This window comes from Bos taurus, chromosome 19 (assembly GCF_002263795.3).
Source record: "Bos taurus isolate L1 Dominette 01449 registration number 42190680 breed Hereford chromosome 19, ARS-UCD2.0, whole genome shotgun sequence".
In the NCBI taxonomy this organism is placed as follows: domain Eukaryota; kingdom Metazoa; phylum Chordata; class Mammalia; order Artiodactyla; family Bovidae; genus Bos; species Bos taurus.
The window spans coordinates 31,080,077-31,102,669 of record NC_037346.1 but is presented as its reverse complement, the minus strand read 5'-3'; the positions used below and the strand labels follow the sequence as shown (position 1 = coordinate 31,102,669).

Genomic DNA, 22,593 nt, shown 5'->3' with positions numbered 1-22,593 from the left:
TACAGTGAGGAATGACATAGTGGCCGCTACTATCATAAGGTAGAATAATGTCTCCTTCCCCACAGATGTGTACATCCTAACCCCTGGGGCCTATGAGTATGTGACCTTAGCTGTTCTTATGGACTGAACTGTGCCCCCCACCCACCCACCACATACCACATTCACATGCTGAAGCCCTAACCTCCGTATGTGATAGTATTTTTTTTTTTTTTTTTACAGACTTGGTTTATTTATTTTACTTATTTGGCTGGCTGGGTTTCAGTTGCAGCATGCAGGATCCAATTTCCCAACCAGGAATCAAACCAAAATCCTCTGCATTGGGAGATTGGAGTCTTAACCACTGGACCATCAGGGATGTCCTTGGAGATGAAGCCTTTGGGAATAATTAGATTTAGACGAGGACTTGATAGTGGGCCCCTCGTGATGAGATCAGGGTCCTATGAGAAGAGATCAGAGAGCTCGCTGTCTGTCTGCCTATCTTCCTCTCTGCCATGTGAGGACACAGTGAGAAAGCGACCGTCTGCAAGCCAGGGAGAGAACTCCGACCAGAAAATTACCATGATGGTAATGTTGGATTTCCAGCCCCCAGAGAAAATAAATGTCTGTTGTTTTGCTACCCAGGCTATGGTGTTTAGTTCTCGCAAAATTCCAAATTACGAAAAGAACACTGAATATATGAAGCAATTGAAAAGACTGCCTTCAGAATAATCTTAGGATAATAATGGGCTAATCATAAAGTCAGGGCTTCCCTGGTGGCTCAGTGGTAAAGAACCCGCCTGCCAAAGCAGGAGACGTGGGTTCTATCCCTGAGTTGGGAAGATCCCCTGGAGAAGGAAATAGCAACCTACTCCAGTATTCTTGCCTGGGAAATCCCATAGACAGAGGAGCCTGGCGGGCTACGGCCCGTGGGGTCACAAAAGAGTCAGACACGATTTAGTGACTGAACGAAACCAACAAATTATAAAGATGGCAGGTGTGAATTATTCATCAATCCACGCAAGACAAACTTACTGAACATCTACTCTATGTCTGGTTCCCCAAGGATATGACAGTTAAAAAATGACATAGTGATGCTTTTATGAAGCTTATAGTCACTAAAACTTTACAAAAGTACTCAGGCTATTCATTCAGGAAAATTTAAAAACTGACTGCAAAGATGAACCACTCAAATCCTCTATTTTGTAGATGGGAAAAAAAAAGAGATCTGAAGAGACCAATTAAATTTGGTGATATACATAGTTTTATAGCCCAGCTACCACAGAAAATGCAGAATGTCCAGTGTAGGTGAAAGTATGCTCCTAATATTGCAACAGGCTAAAAAATTAATCACTGCTTATCTCAAATTCAACTAGGGATCTTGCATTTTGATTTGCTAAATATTGACAACCCTAAATTTCTGGGGGATAGAGTCAAGGTCATGGCAGAAACCAGAGTCCACCTTGGTATGAGCTGTTTGAATGGGAAGAAGAGAAAAAGAGAACAAAGCAAAAGAAACACAATAGTTTTTAAAAAGGGAAACCCACTAATGGACCTCTCTCTCTCCTTTTGATCTTTTGTGCATGGTGTGTGTGTGTATGTGTGTGTGTGTGTGTGCATGTGTGCACACATATGGGTCCTTGTGTCTTCCTGGCAGAGGATTATGGTAATGAGGAAAATTATCAACAGTGATACCGACTACAGATATCGACATAACTAGAAGATGGAATACAATAAAATGTGGTTAATTCAAAAACACTAAAATGACTGCATGTAAGTAAACTGCCTATGATGTATGCCCAACTGACACACAGCCCGATCACAGTTTCACGTATTCTAAATCTTCGCATTTTCACAGAACCATAAAATGTTTCTCAAGGGTGGGAGAAATCACCGAACCTAGCCTAGACATTTACAGATGAAGCAACCAAGAGTCACAGGGAAGAAATGTCAAACCTAGGACCACCCTGTAAATGAATATGAATAATAGAACAGTATTTTTTTTTTGTGGGCTAACTAAGTGCCAGGCATTTTCTTTTTAATGCTCTGCTTGTATTACCACATTTGTCACAACAATCTTATGATTCTTCTTATTATTCAAACAAAACAAATTGAGGCAGAGAAAATTATGTAATTTATCTAAGGTTTCAGGTTACACAGCTGATAAGAACAGGTACCTGCTAAAAATCCAGGGAGTCTGGCATTCCAGTAGGATGAATTTAGATCACTAAACATGTTTGTCCATGTAAACTTTCATGCGTATTGCTCCGGTAGCAGACTTTATAGTTCAATAACAAGGTCACTCAAATACCTTTTATAGAAAGTTTATAGAAAGTCAGTTGGAAACGGTTACCATAATGTTAGTTTCAGAGTGGAAACAGTTATCTGCTCCCTTATAAACCAGTCCTACCATCTTACTATGATCAGAGAACAATTGTTTCCTGCTTTTTGAAACATTTTAAATGAAATACACCAGAATCTACTATCAAAGCAAACATTAGCAGTGAGATGGAGTTTTACAAGTTTACATTTTGAGCAGTTTGTGAAAGAAAAGGAGTAGAAAAAAAAAAAAAGAAAACAAGAGAGAAAGAGAGAGAGAGAGAAATCAAAACAGAGAAGAGGCTTCTTGATCCATTGTTAGCCATAAAGTAAACTGAGGACTCTTGAAGAGGCCCTTGTGCTCTCAAGCTGCCAGCCAGACTTCTGTGTTCCTGCAGCTACAGCAGTAATGATCTCCAGGAAGAATAATCACATAAGAAAAATGATGCCTACTTAGTTTTACATTCAGTTTGTCTTCTTCTCTATCTTTCAAGACATCATCAACTCCTAACATCTCAGATGACCAAAACACTTGGTCCATTTTCAGACCCTCTGTTTCTGTTTATAGAAAGTAGAAGATTAAGCCTGCCTTTGTCTGCTTTGATAGCACGTTTTCCCAAAGCAACTCTTTCTGTGACACAAAAGCATGTCCAAGTTAAAACAAACAAACAAACCAAGAAGGACAAAAGTGAGGCTGCCATTGGAGTTCTCAGAAGCTCCAGGGTCCAGGTCTGCAAGATCTGCCTGGGAGACACAGGACTCCACCAGCCCACCAAGGCAGGAATTGGGAGAACCGTCCGCCTCTCCTCTGCACTGCAGCTGAAGGAAGCATCGCTTGACAAGCCTGTTTCGAAATTCCACTATCAAGTACATTCCCAAATCCATCCAGAGACAAACCAGGCCCTCCCCTGGCCCTACAGGGAACTGGTGAGGGCGCATCGGAAATGTGTGGAGCTTCTCACAGAACAAACTCACATCCTCTGTTCTTCAGAAAGGTGGCAGTGTTGCCCTGCGGTCCTGACCAAATTGCGAAGTGGTGGCCGTGTCTCTGTGTCTCTAGTGGATTAACGGACCAAGCACCTCACCTCACCACGGAAAGGATGGATTACTCCGCTGCAGAACGTAGTGCCTCACAGACTCGCCCCGGATCTTCAGGGCGCTGAGTCTTGTTTCAGGGCGCTTTGTCTTGAGCCCAAGTTCTCAAGTTTTTATCTCGCTTTGACAGTACAGAGCCATAGAAAATCTCCATGGGATCCCACAGACATCTAAAAGCCAGGCGCACCTAAGGAGGTCCCAGAGGGCCCTACTTTACAGCATCCACTCTTCTCATTTTTTGTAACCTCCTTCCAAGTGACATGCTGAGTGGTCCCATGTAGAAAGGCTATGGAAAACTTAGCAAACTATGCCAGCATCCTTATAACACCTGTTATGGGCAATGTTCACACCACAGTTTAAAGTAACTCACAGCATCTTCTGGGCTTCCCAGGTGGCAGTAGTGGTAAAGAACCCGGGCCTCCCAATGCAGGAGGTGCGGGGTCCATCCCTGGGTCAGGAAGATTCCCGGGGAGGAGGGCATGGCAACCCTTTCCAGTATTCTTGCCTGGAGAATCGCATGGACACAGGAGCCTGGCGCGATACAGTCCACAGGGTTGCAAAGTCAGTCACGACTGCAGCGACTGAGCATGCAGACATGGCATCTTCTAGGTAGAAGCTGTACCATTTATTGAGCGGTTTGTCACCACTTTTCTAAAACCAATATTCTACACAGAGCTGCTGACAAAGAACTGAAGAACTGTCCCTGTCTCGGCGTGCAGACCCGCACACCAATATCTTCCAGGGGCAAGTACACGCAGCGGCCTGTTTGCAGGGCAGTTAAAGGCCCCGTCTCCTTCCCCACTCACCTTCCCTCAGTGTCCGCGGAGAAGTTTCTCTATTGGGACAGAAATTTGGGGGGAAAGTCTCCATTTATAAATATCAGATGGTTTGGGAAAAAATATTTGTGGCACTAGACTTTTTTTTTTCCCTACAGTGATGTCATTTTGAATACTTGGTGCGCTCCAAATTTGCTATTTTTACTTTCCCCAAGTGACTTTTTTTGGGAAATACATTTGTTTGGATTAGCTACATTTGAAGTGGCTCCTGTATGTAATGTCCAGCGCCAGGTTCATCTTCTCACAGTTCTCAGCTCTCAAACCTGAAATCCCCATGAGCTCATTTTCAAGGTTATTCCTTTTGGGATGCACCCTCCCCCCACAACTAATTTTTTTTTTTTTTTCTAGACACAGATACAGAAACAAAAATAAAGGGATTGGCCTTCTCACAAACCAAACCACACTCTGCGGCTCAAAGCATTGACAACAGAAGACATGAAAGCCACCCCCCCCCCACGCCCCACCACCCAGGCTCATAAAATTCTTGACTTCCCAAATGTGCTTCTGGGGGACAGAGGTGCAGGAGCCAAGGCGGGCTCTGAAACGCGCACTGGAAGCAGTGTGCAGCTGAGACGTAGAAGAGGAGGAAGAGCTGAAGAAGGAACGCTCAGTGTCTTCGCCCTACCTGATCTGAACTTGGTCCTAATCAGCAAAGAGTGCTCAGACCCCAGGAGTGTCATGTTGAGTTGAGTCTCAGAGAGCCGCTGGTCCCTTAGCCAGACGCCCCCTGATGTCCACCAGGAACGGGCTCCCGGGAGCTCAGCTGACCGCAGTGAACAACCCAGAATTCATCCAACTCTCCTCGAGCTCCCCTGGGTAGGAGTACAGCGGCAGCCAGGGACCGAAACCAGTGTCCCCGGAAAGCGGCGGCCTCCCCCCTCGCCGCAGCGGGGCTACTGCGCTCTCGGCCGGCGGGACCCTGCGCCTCCTCGGGGTCTGGCCGGGCGCCGCGGGCATCCCAGGCGTGCGCGGCTGATGTCATAGGCTGCCCGCTCCTCGAGCATCCCCACCACGCCTTTATGAAGGTCCCCAGTTTGCTATCTGATCCTTTTTTACTACTGACAGGAGCTCAACCAATCAGGAGGAGCGAGCGGCGCCCGGGACTCTCAGCCGCCGGAGTCCCGGGAGCCGGTCTGGATTCGGGCTGCGCGGGGGTGGGAGGCCGGGATGCGGGGGCGCGGGCGGGGGGCGGAGCCGGGGAGAAGAGGAGCGGAGGGGCGCGGCGCCCGGCGCGTAGGGGGCGGGCCAGGTGGGAGGGTGGGGACCCCCGGGGAGCGGACTTTCCTTGCCCGAAGCCTGGGAGACGGCGGGGGGGCTGTAGGCTGTGCGTGTGTACCACCCCAGGGGGACACTTGCGCTCCCGCGCTCCCGGGGCGCACGGAGCTCTGACAAATAACCTAGGATCCCAGGGTTCCCAGGGTCCTCACGTTCTCTCCCCGTCTGCAGAGGCAGAGACCGAACAAACATCCCGCAGTTCCCGTATCAAACCTGGACACACGTCCACGGAGAAAACGAAACGCCTTTCATTTTTCTAGGAGTCAGAATGGCTGCAGATCCAGCCGGGGCTCAATGCTCTCCCTCCAGGGGGAGAGGCAAGAGTTGGAAGCCCTTTGAAGAGCTTCCTTCCCTTGGGCGGGGCTCAAGGAGGGAGAGTCTCAGGAGCAGAGGGATGTCGGACCTGGGCTTGGGTTCAGGTTGGAAAGACTGACTTTTCCCAGGAGGGGGTCCCTCCTTCCTGAGGGGCAAATCCATCTCGAATCCGACCCCGAGGGATTGCGCATCCAGAATGTGCCAGATGTGCTAGGCGCCTCTGTAAATGAAACCTGCTCTCAAGACCTGAAGAAGTTTGCTTGTTAGCAGCACAGAAAATAAAAACTAAACTATATACACATACAGCGTTGGGTTAAATTTATCTGCAACGTTCTACGCATGTGGGCCTCGAAGTAAGCATCTGTTACTTACATACATGCCTGCTTATTGTCTTAGAGTGCAAAACCCTTCCAAGATAAGTGGGTGACAGATGAAGACTTGATGCGACCATACCTCCTGGGACAACCTGTAATGCTCTGAGTTTGGGCCTTGCCCATATGCTCGGGTCCTTGGGATCTGACCAGCAGTTTGCATAACTGAGATGTTCTGGAATAGACCATCTGACTCCTGACACATCAGAGAGGCAGAGCAGTCGGGTCCTTGTTCCTCTTGGAAATAGGGTCCTGTCCCTGGAGGCCTGTTTTCCGAGGATGAGCTCATGAGCAGCTCAGGTTCTGTGCCACATGCTCCTGCAGAAGACCTCAGTCTCCTAGTCTTGCTGGAATAAATTACACCTTGAGTAATTTCATATAACACAGATTTATTATCTTGCAGTTCTGGTGGTGACAAGTCCACAGTGGGTCTCACCCGGCTAACCTTCTAGTCTTATCAGGACCACCTTCCCTTGTGGAAGATTTAGGGGAGAACTGTTTCCTTGCCCTTTCCAGCTTCTAGAGGGCGCCCATGTTTTATGTCTCGTGGCTTCTTCAGGTTCAAAGTCATCTTGATGGGCCCAGTTATTCTCACGTGAGATGGCTCTGCCCTCTCCCCTTTGTCCCCCTCGTCCACGTTTAAGGACCTTGTGATTATACTGGGCCTACCTTGGATAAACCCTGTGGTAAGGTCAGCTGATTATCAATCTTAATTCCACCTGCATCTTTTTATTATATAATATTAAAAAAATATTTTTAGGTTATCGTGGTGCACTGGATTTGAGCTTTCTGCCTCATACAGTACATTTCCACTGGCTATATAATTTTACCTAGAGGGTTGGGATGGGATGGGAGGTGGCAGGCAGGTTTAGGAAGGAGGGGACTTATGTATACCTATGGCTGATTCATGTTGATGTATGTTGGAAGCCAACATAATATTGTAAAGCAATCATTCTTCAATTAAAAATATTTTTTTTGAAAAAAGAAAAAATAGGTAAAGAGCATGCAAATATAATTCATTTTAAAAGGAAATAAATATGGAAGCAAACAAAAAATTTACTTTTCATTTTTCGGCCATGCCATGTGGCATGTGAAAACTTAGTTCCCCAAGCAGGGATCAAACCCACACCCCCTGCACTGGAAGCACAGAGTCTTAACCACTGGACTGCAAGGGAGGTCCCTACATGCATTCTTTAACTCTTCTTCGCCATGTGATGGAAAATACAGATTCCTGGGGTTAAGATGTGAACATAGGGGGTAGTGGCATTATGTTATTTGTGACACAAAGTGACCACTTTCCCTACCAGCATGTTCTTGTCCTTGGTTGAACCCCAGGCTCCTGATCTTCAATGAAAAGAGGTCAAGGGGAGGAAGATTTGGGAATAGAGATGCCCTGGGGCCTGGAAGAACCCTGGCCAGCTTTGAGATGCCTGTGACAGGGAGGTACTTGACAGGGGAGAGACTGGTAGAAGAAGGAATGTTGCTAAATGATCTGAGTAGAGAAAAAACTATTCTGAGCCACATAAAAAAAAAAAAAAAAAGCCAAACAGATTTTTATCCTGAGGGTTGTGGAGCTGAAGAGAGATACATGGCAACTTGGCAGAGAACTCTTCTTGCAGTGAAAGTTGGGATAAGGGTCTGCCTGACCCAGATGAGTTGGACAGGAGTAGATTGTTTTTCCTCTGCAGGCCTGAGCAAGGGAGAGAGAGACGGAGAGAAAGAGAGAGGAAAAAAAGAGAGAGAGAGAGAGTGTGTGTGTGTGTGTGTCTGGAAGTGTAGTTTCTTTTTTGAGTATGTTTAAGAAATACTAGTAACTGTAGCCTTCCTTAAGTTTCCCATCTGAGCATGGAGCTGCTGACATCTTCTCTCTGGGATTTATACCGCCTATGGCATGGAATATCTATGGATATAAATACGCTCATATAGAAGCTCATCCATCCCCCTCTCTATGCAAGCAATTTTTCTGGAAAAAAATTTTGGTGGAATTTAAAAGAGGATATCCCCAGGGAAGCTGATCTTCCAGGCTGCTGTGTTTTGAGAGCAGCGGGCTAACACAGCACCACAGGCCCCCAAGCCTCTTTCTTGCAATTTGATCACAGCGGCTATACTTCTCAGGGGACTTGCTCTCCCCCTGAGACCCGGAGAGAGCCTGGGATGGGATGTGATGTAAGGGAGAGACAAGAGCTGCCAGGGAGATCTCCATTTGAATCTAAGCTACCCTTGTGACCTGGAGTGATTCAAGTCTTCTGAGATGCATGGTCAACTGACCAGAAATAGCAACACAGAAATGTTTCCCAGTTACAACCTGGCTTCCCTTTCCCACCTGGAACTCTGGAGAATTCCCAGCTCCTCGAGGTACCCATACTGCCAGTGCAAGATGGGGGACCCCCATTGCCTTCCCAGTAAATCTACCTCTGAGGCCGGTGAAACGTGTGTGAGCTCGGGGAGACTTGTGGTTCTGCTTGGTGACCCCTGTGATGACATCTGTGCTCTGACCTCCAAGGGTCTCTATCTAGATTCCAGAAGGGAGGGGTGAATCTGGACTACCAATCACCCATTTAAGGAATTCAGCCTCTGCCTATAAATTTCTCAATTTCCTATCAGTTTCAATACCAGAAATGTGTATAAAGCACAGAATGTGTTCTAGAACTCTAGGGGTTATAAAGATGAAGCAGACATGATCTTGGATCTCTAAGGACTAGAATAGAGTGGCAGGACCCCCCAAAACTCCCAATAAACCAGAAATCCCATGTCATTATTACACCAGCAATGAAATCTCAGATGGAACTCATATGAACCACTCTATTAACATAGCCTGTTTTCTCTTATGAATGTGAATACAAAAGGACTTTGGCCTGATTTAAACAAAGACTTTAAGTTAAACAATTGGAGAAGGACATGGCAACCCACTCCAGTATTCTTGCCTGGAAAATCCCATGGATGGAGGAACCTGGCAGCCTATAGTCCATGGGGTCGCAAAGAGTAGGACATGACTGAATGACTTCACTCTTAAGTTAAACAAATATGAAGAAAGTAGTTTCAGTTGAGAGTTTTGGTCACAGCTCCTTCTTCTTCCTCTGCCTGCCAGCAATGCCTCTCACCTTTCCTTCTCTGTCTCACCCCTGCCCAAGACAAGGGAATCTAATTTGATAATTCAGAGTTAGAGCCACTGGGTTGGGCACTTTTGCAGAATAGGGTCACTGTGTTGAAAAGTCATGCATATGCATTTTGCCTACTATTCTGCTTCTTCCTTGATGCTCTAACTTTAAGAGGTGGGGAGGAGTGTAGATCTGAAATAAAGAATGTGCATCTGGCCCCTATGGGCTTCCCTGGTGACTCAGACAGTAAAGAATCAGCCTGCAATACAGGAAACACAGGTTTGATCCCTGAGTTGGGAAGATCCCCTGGAGAAGGGAATGACAACCCACTCCAGTATTCTTGCTTGGGAAATGCCATGGACAGAGAGGCCTGGTGGGCTACAGTGCATGAAGTTGCAAAGAGTTGGACACAACTGAATGACTAACATCGTCTCATCATCATCATCTTCCCCTGTGTTCATAGCAGCAGGAGTTACAAGAGCGAGGCCATGGAGACAACATGAATGTCCATTGACAGATGAATGGATTAAGAAGATGTGGTGCATATACACAGTGGAATATTACACAGCCACAAAAGAACACAGTAATGCCATTTGCAACAGCATGGATGCAACTAGAAATGATCGCACTAAGTGAAGTAAGTCAGACAGAGAAAGACTAATCCCATATGATATCATTTATACGTGGAATCTAAAATGGGACGTAAATGGATGTATCTATGAAGTAGAAACAGACTCACAGGGAACAGACTTGTAGGTGCCAAGGGGGAGGGGGTTGGGCTTAGCAGAGGTTAAGTTATTATATATGGAATGGATAAACAACAAGGTTCTATTGTACCGCATGGGGAACTATATTCAATATCCTATGATAAACCATAATGAAAAAAATAAAAGGATGTATATATATATATATATATATACACACACACACATATATATATATCTGAATCACTTTGTTGTACAGTAGAAATTAACACAACGCTGTAAATCAACTGTACTGTGCTTAGTTGCTCAGTCGTGTCCAACTCTTTGTGACACTATGGACTGTACAGCCTGCCAGGCTCCTCTGTCCATGGGGATTCTCCAGGCAAGAATACTGGAGAGGGTTGTCATTTCCTCCTCCCGGGGATCTTCCCAACCCAGAGATCGAACCCATGTCTCCTACATTACAGGTGGACTCTTTACCATCTGAGTCACCAGGGAAGCCCAAGAATACTTGAGTGGGTAGCCTATCCCTTCTCCAGGCAAATCTTCCTGACCCAGGAATTGAACCGGGATCTCTAGCATTGCAGGTGGATTCTTTACCAGCTGACCTAACAGGGAAGCCAACAACTGTACCTCAATTCTTTAAAAAAAAAAAATACATCTAACAGTGTTTGACTCAAACTACTCCAGTCATCTCAGCTCCATTAGGCTGGTTGGTGCTGAATTTAAGGCATGGTGGTGTCCCTGGCCCAGGGTATATGCAAGAGCCTGTCACACTGCTGTGACTTGCTTGCCATGGAGGGTATGGAAGATGAAAGCGCACTGCCCACAGCTGGACTCAGGGTTGTCATTCAGTCTTGGGTGGGTGCCATGGATGTGGTGCAAATTCTTCAATTCCCCTTTGTATTGTCTATTCTGCAGGGGCACCAAGATGACAAGTAATGACCCACTTGTTCAATAGACACTTGTCAGTTTTTGTCTCTAGATTCTCTCGGGCATCAGGCAATGTTGGTCCTTTCTCATGTATTCAAATGCCTTCTCCACTGGGGTTTCTTTGAAAATAAGAGGTACAAAACCTATCTTGTACTCCCTCTTGCCAAGTTTCCCTACGAAACTATTCCTTTCCCAGCAGTTCCTATCAAGTGAAGGGGAGATCCACCCCTGAGTTTCTGGCTTGGGTGATGGCTTACTGTCCACACCCTGTGTTTTCCCCACCCCCAAGCTTTCACCATGCTTTTCCATTCTCCTCCTAAATACCTCCTAACCTACCCCTTAATTTGCTCCTAATGTCTCTTCCTTACTTCAAGCCCCCACCCCTTGTTTTTTTCCTGGTATATTTCAAGTGTCTTTTGAGTGGTCCCCCTCCTCTTTCCCTGCTCCAATTCATCTCCATGTTGTCATCAAGGTGATATTTCTAAGTCATAAGCAGGATCAGTCTGCTTCCTGCCTACACCCTTCTTTGGCTCCCTAGTGCCAAAGGATAATGTCCACACCCTTAAGTATGACATGGAAAACCCCACATAATCTGTCCCCATTAACTCTTACTTTATTTCCTGCCTTTCTTCCTACTTCATTCTCTGTATACGCACAGTAACAAAGGATTTTAAAAACACTGAGTCTTTTCTCTCTTTCTTCCTTTCCTGCTGGGGTCCAGCCCCGGCTGATCCAGGGTATTCAAAGGAGAGATGGCATCAGCGACCTATTTATTTAAATATTCATCAAAGATATAAAGAGTAATAGAATGAGGATAGCTCAGTGAGGAAATTCAGTGGAGAAAAGAGGCTGAAATAAGGATAGCTCAGTGAGTAAATTCAGTGGAGAAAAGAGGCTGAATAATTCAGCCAGAAGGTGAGAGAAAGAACGACATGGGGAGACCAAGTTTCGGTGAACAAGGCCCGCACTTTATTTTCCAAAGTAGTTTTTATACCTTAAGTTATGCATAGAGGATAATGGGGGAAGGGGTAGAGTCATGCAGTAAGCCAGGCTTTCTTCCTGCAAACTTATCATATGCAAAAGTTTAGGTGATTTGCATCATCTTCTGGCCCAGAGGCCTGTTAACATTTTAAGAAACTTATTTTTCTCTAAAGGTGATTATTCCAAAGTCAGGTGACAGCCTCCAAAAAAGCATTGGACAAAGCTGCATTCCTATAGGGCAAAGGTGAGGTGGGCTCAATCAAGAAAAGAATTAACTCAAGGGTCCAAGGTTACAAACATTGAGGCTACTACTTCCATTTCTATACACCCATTATATCAATCAATACACTGCCAAGGACACAGTAGGTAAGGGGTATGGAGACTTAGCAGCAAACATTGGCCCAACAAGTGAAAAACCCTTTACCAATATAATTTCTAATCAATCTTTTAACTACTCAAAGGAATCTGTGTTTAGACAGTTTAGAACATCTCCTGCCTCTCACAGTTGGGAGGCTCTGAGCAATCACATGTGGCCGGAAAAACCTATTCAGGCAGGCTAGAGGATTTCCAAAGGAGTTTGTAGGTTGAAACACTGTCACACCCAGGAACTTCATTAACTGGAGCTATAAGTTAACTCTTTTTTCAGAGAGAGGTAGTGGGGGACAGCTCCCCATAAAGTCAGAGGTGTAGGTGAAAGCACAAAGCAGAAAGTAGGCAGACTCTGGTTTGGGGGTAGATGCTCGAGAATTTCCAGGGGGACTCCTGAGGCTCGATCCCGCCTTTGCGTATGCCGAGCCTCCTTCCTCATGACCTTTGCCACGGGAGGAGTTCCTCACGCTGGCTCCCGGCAGTGACAGAATTCCAGTTGAGCTATTCCAGATCCTGAAAGATGATGCTGTGGAAAGTGCTGCACTCAATATGCACTATGCACTCAATATGCAATACGCTGGCTCCCAGCACTTTCCTGTTTGTATTACCTAGAATGCCTAGTATCCTTTCTCTGTCTAGAGACATCCTACATACTCAGTTCAGTCCAGTCGCTCAGTCGTGTCCAACTCTCAGCCATAAAAAGGAATGAAATTGGGTCATTTGTAGTGATGTGGATTGACCTAGAGTCTGTCATACAGAGTGAAAGAGAAAAACAAATAACGTCTATTGATGCATATATGAGGACTCTAGAACAATGGTACTGATGAATCTATCTGCAGGGCAAGAATAGAGACGCAGGTGTAGAGAATGGACATGTGGGCAAGGCAGGGGGGAAGGAGCGGGATGGACGAATTGGGAGAGTAGCATTGATGTATATCCACTACCACATGTGAGAGAGAGCTGGTGGGAAGCTGCTGTCTACCACAGAACGCTCATCCTGGTACTCTGTGATGACCTAGTGAGCTGGGATGGGGCGGGAGGGAGGGAGATGTAAGAGGGAGGGGATATATGTATACATACAGCTGATTCACCTTGTTGCACAGCAGAAACGAATACAATATTGTAAGGCAATTATACTCCAATAAAATAAAAAAAATCAAATTTTACCTTATTGAGAAAACCTCTGACAGTCCCAGGCAGAATTAATCACACCCGCTTTGCTTTGCTCTTTTCATATCTTGCTTATACCTCTGTTATTGCATTTGTCAAGGAGTATTATCCATTATTTTTTACATGAAAATCTCTTCACTAGTTTCTCAGCTATTGGGGGTCAGAAATGTCATTTTCATTTATCTGTAACTCATTGCCTAATATTTTTCCTTTCGTTCTATTTTACTATTTTCTTGTATTACTCCTGTTGTCATAAACTGCCCTTTGACATACTTTGTGTTTGAATTATTGTCTATAGAGTAGTGTTTCTGGTTTTTGATCATCTCTTCTGCAACTATATTATGAACTTCTTGAGGGCTCTGGATACATCTGAGAGGCTTCATCTCTGCCAAGGCATCTTAAATGATGGTTTTCAAATAGTCATTGTAACAGGGGTTGGTGTAGGGACTGTTTGGTTCTGATTCACTCCATTCAGAGCCTGATACAACCTTACACACTTTCCAGAGATGACGAAACTGCTTCTGGTTCATAAAGTGTGCTCTGATGTGGGAGTCTGCTTTCTCTTCCAAATCTTTTTTTTTTTGCAACTGGTCACATTCTGTTTCCCAACTCCTCCCTTTGCATCAGTTGCCTGCCATCTCCCCCGCTCCCCAGAAAACAGAATGGAGGCCCATAAATCCCTGACCCGCTTCAGATGACCTTACGAATCACGCATGTCTACTCTCATTAACCAGGACGCCTATTACGGCCAAGGAATGGAGACACACCGCCTGGCCAGGTCAGGGCGGGCAGGCAAGCATGGACTCCTCCTGGACCCCAATCAGTCAAGAGCTTTCCAAACCTCATCTCTGTCTCACCCCCGGGTTTCCAGGGCTGTGAATCAGGGAGGGGGAGCTTTTAGTTTTAGGGGAAGTAGTGTAGGGAGGACATTTCTCTTGCTTTGGAAATATTACTTGGGGAGTTGGAATAGATGAACTGACATCTGACTGTTATAATCACTATGCTCCAAGTGAGAATGTCTGAAAAGGGGGAAACCCAAGTGCTGTTGCAATCAGCGATGACAATAGGCAAGACCGTTCATAGTGGGAGGTTCATTAACCCATAATATCCTCAGCTCCTCTCAGTAAAAGGAAACTAAAAAAAGAAATCGAATCATTTCAGCAAACAGCCAAGGGACTTTCAAATCCACTAAATGCTTCTACCACAAAATTCCTCTTTATGAAGATGATATTTAAAAGATTTATGTTTGGCTGTGCTGGGTCTTCAGGGCTGTGTGGGCTTCTCTGTAGTTGTGGTCTTGGGCTTCTCGATGCAGTGGCTTCTCTTGTTGCAAAGCACAGGCTCTAGGGCACGGGGCTTCCATAGTTGTGGCTCTTGGGCTCTAGAGCAAAGGCTCAGGAGTGGAGGTGCACAGGCTTAGTTGCTCCAAGGCATGTGGTATCTTCCTGAACCAGGGATTGAACCTGTGTCCTCTGCATTGGCAGATGGATTATTATCCACTGAGCCACCAGGGAAAGCCCTATGAATATGATTGGAACAGGCACACTAGCTTGATAGAAATGGATTCCTGAAACTCTCAGACTAAAACTTACACAACGTTCAGGCAGGGGCTGTGATCATCAGTGGTCTTCTTTTTGCAAGATTTGTTTTTATTAAGACTTTTTGGAGCAGTTTGAGTTTCACAGTAAAATCGAGAGGATGGCAGTGAGATTTCCTGTAAGCACCTTGCTCTACATGTGTGCGGCGTCCCCCTGAACATTCCACTACAGCGATGCATTTGTTACACTTTGTTACTGATGACCTCCCACTGAATCATCATTATGACCCAGAGTCTACAGGTCACATTAAGGCTCAGCCTTGGTGTTGTACATTCTCGGGGTTTGGACACGCCCCAGATGACACCATTCTAAAAGAAATGACACAATCCTAAAGGAAATCAACCCTGAATATGCATTGGAAGGACTGATGCTGAAGCTGAAGCTCCAATACTTTGGCTACCTGATGCAAAGAGTTGACTCATTGGAAAAGACCTTGATGCTGAGAAAGATTGAAGGTGGGAGGAGAGGGAGTGACAGAGGATGAGATGGTTGGATATCATCACCGACTCAATGGACATGAATTTGAGCAAACTTCAGGTGGTAATGAAGGGCAGGGAAGCCTGGTGTGCTGCAGTTCATGGGGTCACAAAGAGTCAGATATAACTTGGCAACTGAACAGCCACACAATGGCACAGACCCATCGTTATAGCATCACACAGAGAAGTTTCACTGCCATGAAAAATCCTCTGTGTTCCATGTTTTCATCCCTCTCCTACCATAAGATTTTCCTGTCTTATAACTGCACTGTTTTCATGCTTCTTTCCCCCTAAGGACACATATACTTTTCACTTTTTAAAGCCCTTGAGTTTAGACAGTCTGGGAGTCATTTGAGACACTTTGTGACAGCTGAAATAATTGATGCAGAAGAGAGGGTCTCTGGTCCATGAGAAATTGTCCCTCTAGATAGAGGCAAGACCAGGGCTTGGGGCTCAAGGCTTCTGCATGTCTGTTTTCAATGGCTGATGCAGCCTTTAATTTAAAAAAAAAAAAAATCTTTTATTTTGTATTGGGGTATAGCCCCTTAACAAACAATGTTGTGATAGTTTCACAGTGAACAGCCAAGGAACTCAGCCATACATATACATGTATCCATTCTCCCCTAAACTCCAGGCCCATCCAGGCTGCCACTTAATAACATTGATCAGAGTTCCCTGTGCTCTACAGTAGGTCCTTGTTGGTTGGTTGTCCATTTGAATACAGCGGCAGTGTGTGCACAGCCATCCCAAACTCCCTAACTACCTCTTCCCCCCATCCCACTCCACACCTCCCCCAGCAACCGTAAGTTCATTCTCTAAGTCGTGTGTCTCTTTCCTCTTTCACATAGCCTCTGGTTTGACAGGTGACTCAGAAGCCTGCTCCAGTTTCAGTCTCTGGGTATACACGTGCCCAGGGCTTCAACAGGTGTTTTCTTTATTCCCCTGGGTGGTCAGTATTCATGTCAGAGAAAATTTAAACATCTCTTCATTGCTTCCTGGCTCATGCAGTATTTTCTTACAGTACGTTGCCAATTTCTGCTTTTCTTCTGGAAAATTCTTTATTACGAACTGACCTTGGTACTGACCCATTTCAAAAAAAAAAAAAAATCCATAAAACCCAGGGTTTTGTTACATTAGCCTTTAACGCTAAAGGAGGGTAACTGTGTGTTGAAGCCTTTCGTGACATGAGGCTGGGGTATCTTCCAGTGTGTTTGAAATGAAATTTATTAAAAATGACTGAAGGTGAATCCCAGAAGAGTCAGTAAAAGTTACACGTCTGCCGAGGTTTAGGTTTGGAAAGGTTATGGAAACATGGAGCTGTTGGTGGTGTTTCCTCGTGTTCAGGGGTGGTAGTGGCTTGAGGGCTAGTTATGGAAAAAGATGTGGGTTCTGGAGTAGGATAACTAAGTGTTATTCCTTGGCCCCACATTTTACGAGCTGTGTGATTTTGAGCAAGTTACTTAACCTCTCAGTTCTCTGTGCCTCAGTGTCCACATCTGTAAGACAGGAAGATTCAGTTTGAAAAGTTACGGAGAGGATCTGATTGGTAAATAGATACATACAAAGCACTCAGGGAGCTTCCCTGGTGGTTCAGACAATAAAGAATCCACCTGCAATGCGGGAGACCTGGGTCCCATCCCTGGGTTGGGAAGACCCCCTGGCTACTCAGTCCAGTATTCTTGCCTGGAGCATTCCATGGACAGAGGAGCCTGGTGGCTATGGTCCACGGGGTCACAAAGAGTTGGACATGACTGAGCAACTAACACACACACAAAGCACTTAGGACAGAGCCTGGCAAGTGGCAGTTTCCCAACAGAGAGTGGGGAAAAAGAGTCTCCCCATCCCATAGATGGCTGTGAAGGTGGTGATGACGGCTGCACTGACAATCATGCGTTCCTTATTGACCAGCCCACTTATAGGCAAAACCAAGGTACAGAGAAGTCCCTCACACAGTCACAGTGATCTACAAAGGCTGCATATTACAGTCTGTGAATCGTGGTCACTCTGGAATAACTGTTTTCTGTGGAAAAACTAGCCGGAGCTATTTCCAAGTGGTGAAAAATTCAGCATCCTTTAAACCCCGGTTTCATTAGACCACACTCTCCCTTCACAGATGACTGTGGTCCTGCAGGTGGGGACCCATTGCCAGGGATGCTGCCATCAGACCCCTGAGTTGCAGGTTTGTCTTGGCCGGCATCTGAGTTTTTTTTTTCTAAAGGTTCCACTGGAAATACAAATGTGGAATGACCAGTGCTTAAGTGAATTCTAATAGTTGGAACAATATTCAGTTTTGAGGCATTTAGACTTTGGAAGTTTTCTTCTTACCCTATCTGAGAAGGAAAAAAAAAAAAAAACCCTGCAAATTAATATCTGCTTGGGTGGAAATGTGTGAAGCTAGAACTAACAACTCTAAGAGTTTTGAGTCCCCCTTATTGTTGCTGTTGCTCTGTGGGGTTTGCTGACTGGTGATTTGAAGCTGAACACACACTGCACCTGCTGGAGAATAGAGCCAAGTGCTAAATGCCGAGGGATCAACTGTCATCAGAAAGTCTTCTGAATCTGGGATACAACATACATACTTCCGTGTACAAAGTCATGTGTATGTACCTGTGAGTGTGTGAGAGAGAGAAAGTCACTCAGTTGTGTCCAACTCTTTGTGACCCCATGGACTGTAGCCTGCCAGGCTCCTCTGTCCATGAAATTCTCCAGGCAAGAATAATGGAGTGGGTTATCATTCCCTTCTCTAAGGGGTCTCTTGACCCAGGGATCAAACATGGGTACCAGCAGTCCTGCTCAGAGGTGAAGTGATTTGACTCAGACCATCCAGTTACTTAGAGGCAGGCTGTGATTTGACCTCAGTTGTGTCTTGAAGTGCTTCACACACTCTTTATTCTTAAAGCTACTACAATATATACATTTTGCAAAAAACTCACAAAAGATCAGTTCCCTCCACTGTCCTAAGTCATTTGTTCTAAGTTATTTGCAGAATGAGCCAAAAACCTTTCCACAGTTTTCTTTGATCTGTGACCACCTACACGCTAGGCCTGTCTTCCGTAAGAATATAAATTTAATTGTCTACCTAGGACTATTTATGGAACATCAGAACTTCCCGAGGAGTGAATAATGGTTTGGGATTGATACTGGGTTGGCCAAAAACTTTGTTCGGGTTTTTGTAACATCTTTCAGGAAAAATCCAAACAAACTTTTTGGCCAATACAGTTTTATGACATCAGCCTTTAAGCTGCTCATCACTGATACAGCCTGTGATTGAAGCGATGTTCATGGGTTTTTAGAGACATTGATGGATTTTAGTTTTTTAGCTGGAAATGATACCCCATCTGGGAACACAGTGAAAGCATTTTCTGATATCTGACAAAACTATCAAAGAGAGAGAGAAAGAGGGAAAAAAATTCTACAAACATTCATGACTGTGGAATTTAAAAATTACTGACGTTATTTGTTTAGTGAAGATTATAACTCACTTCAACATCACAAAGAATGAAATCCCTTTGACCAGATAATAAGCACAGCATGTTCTTTACGACAATGCCAACAATAAAACTAGAAGACTTTACAATTTGTTATTTATCAGGTCCACCAGACACATCATTTTTCTACATGCCAGGCTTGGGAAATTCTTTATTTTCTCTCTTCTTCTTATAAATAAAGACAGCACAGAGCTGGCATGTTTCTCTCAATGCACTTTGTACTATAAAAGCCATATGACTTGGCACTAGCGCTGAGGTCCTGGAGTTTGCAGCTCTGAGGGTGTACGTGTATTCTTATTTCCCATCAGGGTTGGAGAAGGGTCTCCTTTATCTTACGGCAATGGCAGAACTTGCCTTTAAAATGGTTTTTTTTTTTCATCATATTTCCTGAATCTATTTATTTTTCTTTATCTTCAGCCACCACACTAGACCACCCCAACATAAATTTTTATTTTGATGGTGTAATAACCTCATAAATATCCTCCCAACTTCTAGTCTTGCCCATGGAAAGTCGATTCTCCTCATAGAAGCCAGATTAATCTTTTTAACACAAATCAGTTTAAAGCATCCCCGTACTGGGACTTCCCTGGTGGGCCAGTGGTCAAGACTTCACCTTCTAATACAAGGGGTGTGGGTTCGATCCCTGGTCAGGGAGCTAAGATTCCACATGACTCAAGGCCTCAGAAAACAAAACATAAAACAGAAGCAATATTGTAACACATTCAGTAAGGATATTAAAAATGGTCCACATCAAAAAAAAATCTTACAAAAAAAATAGTATACCCCTTACTTCAAACTCCCCAGTGGCTTTCTAATGGCCTCAGAATTAAACCACACACCTGAGCCGTTCTGGGTATATCTTCTACTATCTTGCTTTTTCATCTCTGATCTTCCTCCTGCCTCCTCTGTCCAACCCCCCACTCTGGCGTGGGGTGCAGTGGGGAGGCGATGTCCCAGAGATGGAGCAATATGGCTGGCATTCATAGATTTCCTTTGTCCTCTGACTTCTGGGTGTGTTGGCCAATGTGGAGCTCTAGCATGGATTCCAGGGAGGTGGGAGACAGGGGTTATTGTGTTTGTTTCCCAGGGTCTCGTGACCTCAGCAGCATCTCTGTGAAGACCGCAGCTCTCAACAGGCAGTCTTATCTATTAAGATCCCTTCCTGTGGGCCCTGCTGACCACTCCATCCTTTTGCTTCAGCACTAGGAGTGCCTGAGGTGTCTTTCTGGCTGCAACATCCTTCCCCAGATCTCCACGTGCCTAGACTCCACTCACACAGGAATCAGCTTTGTACAAAGTCCTTCTCTGACCTTCTTCCCCTAGGTAGCCTGCCCGCCCCAGCGTCTTTCTATCAATTTCTCCACTTTGCTTTTTTCCAGTCCCTCACCATTAACTGAAATGCTCATATTTAGTTACCTATTTGTCCGTTTGTGCGTTTGTCTCTGCTACCAACACCCGAACAGTAATCGTGTCTTTCTGGTGCCGCTTTGCGACCCTGGTGCCTAGAAGTGCACCTTGCACAGAGCTGGTGCTCAGTATGACTGACTAAGACTCATACTTGCTCAGTCGTCTCTGATGCTTTGTGACCCCATGGACTGCAGCCCACCAGGCTCCTCTGTCCATGGGGTTCTCCAGGCAAGAATACTAGAGTGGGTTGCCATGCCCTCCTCCAGGGGATCTTCCTAACCTAGGGATCAAACCTGCATTCTCCTGTCTCCTGCATTGGCAGGCAGATTCTTTATCACTGAGCTACCTGGGAAGCTCCCAAGCTAAACGTCTGTTGAATGAATGCAATGGGACCATCTCATTTTACAGTCAAGGAAGCTGAGATCTGTGGAAACAGACCCTGTCCAGCTCCTCACGTGGGAATGGAACCAAGATTTCTGTGACCCAGGCTGCCTTTCCTGTTCTCAAGTTCCTGAGTCTTTTTTTTTTTTTAATTTTTGATGTGAAACATTTTTAAGCCTTTATTGAATTTGTTACAACATTGTTTCTGTTTTATGTTTTGGTTTTTTAGGCTGCAAGTGGGATCTTACCTCCCTGTTCAGTTCAGTCCAGTTCAGTTGCTCAGTCATGTCTGATTCTTTGTGACCCCATGAATCGCAGCATGCCAGGCCTCCCTGTCCATCACCAACTCCCAGAGTTCACCCAAACTCACATCCATCGAGTCGGTGATGCCATCCAGCCATCTCATCCTCTGTCGTCCCCTTCTCCTCTTGCCCCCAATCCCTCCCAGCATCAGAGTCTTTCCCAATGAGTCAACTCTTCACATGAGATGGCCAAAGTATTGGACTTTCAGCTTCAGCATCAGTCCTTCCAAAAAACACCTAGGGCTGATCTCCTTCAGAATGGACTGGTTGGATCTCCTTGCAGTCCAAGGGACTCTCAAGAGTCTTCTCCAACACCACAGTTCAAAAGCATCAATTCTTTGGCACTCAGCTTTCTTCACAGTCCAACTCTCACATCCATACATGACCACTGGAAAAACCATAGCTTTGACTAGACGGACATTTGTTGGCAAAGTAATGTCTCTGCTTTTCAATATGCTGTCTAGGTTGGTCATAACTTTCCTTCCAAGGAGTAAGTGTCTTTTAATTTCATGGCTGCAGTCACTATCTGTAGTGATTTTGGAGCCCCCCAAAATAAAGTCAGACACTGTTTCCACTGTTTCCCCATCTATTTCCCATGAAGTGATGGGACCAGATGCCATGATCTTCTTTTTCTGAATGTTGAGCTTTAAGCCAACTTTTTCACTCTCCTCTTTTACTTTCATCAAGAGGCTTTTTAGTTCCTCTTCACTTTCTGCCATAAAGGTGGTGTCATCTGCATATCTGAGGTTATTGATATTTCTCCCGGCAATCTTGATCCAGCTTGTGTTTCTTCCAGCCCAGCGTTTCTCATGATGTACTCTGCATATAAGTTAAATAAACAGGGTGACAATATACAGCCTTGACGAACTCCTTTTCCTATTTGGAACCAGTCTGTTGTTCCATGTCCAGTTCTAACTGTTGCTTCCTGACCTGCATACAGGTTTCTCAAGAGGCCCTGACTAGGGATCAAACCCCTACCACCTGCACTGGAAAGTGAAGTCTTAGCCATGACCACCAGGAAGGCCCTCCTGTCTCATTTTCATCCCACTTTTCCTGTAGAAAGATCTTTCCTCTCTGGGTGAGACATATGTTTCAATCAGTTCAGTCACTCAGTTGTGCCCGACTCTTTGTGACCCCATGAATCGCAGCACGCCAGGCCTCCCTGTCCATCACCAACTCCCAGAGTTCACCCAAACTCACATCCATGGAGTCGGTGATGCCATCCAGCCGTCTCATCCTATGTCGTCCCCTTCTCCTCCTGCCCCCAATCCCTCCCAGCATCAGAGTCTTTTCCAGTGAGTCAACTCTTCATATGAGGTGGCCAAAGTATTGGAGTTTCAGCTTCAGCATCAGTCTTTCCAAAGAATACCCAGGACTGATCTCCTTTAGGATGGACTGATTGGATAACCTTGCAGTCCAAGGGACTCTCAAGAGTCTTCTCCAACACCACAGTTCAAAAGCATTAATTCTTTGGCACTCAGCTTTCTTCACAGTCCAAC

General features: G+C 45.3%; 1 protein-coding gene across 4 annotated transcripts in view; it reads right to left on the bottom strand.

Moving 5' to 3' along the window:
• MYOCD (myocardin) overlaps positions 1-5,810 on the bottom strand; it is a 91,859-nt gene extending 86,049 nt beyond the window's left edge. For 2 of the 4 annotated variants that reach the window (XM_002695810.7, XM_015458753.3), the window contains exon 1: positions 4,852-5,223. In XM_002695810.7, the coding sequence (XP_002695856.3) occupies positions 4,852-4,906 (55 nt within the window). In that variant the 5' untranslated portion in view covers positions 4,907-5,223. Of the gene's footprint in view, positions 1-4,851; positions 5,224-5,714 lie in introns of those variants that run through there. The other 2 variants (XM_059878504.1, XM_010816079.4) reach the window with 2 other exon arrangements.
• Positions 5,811-22,593: the final 16,783 nt, after the last annotated feature.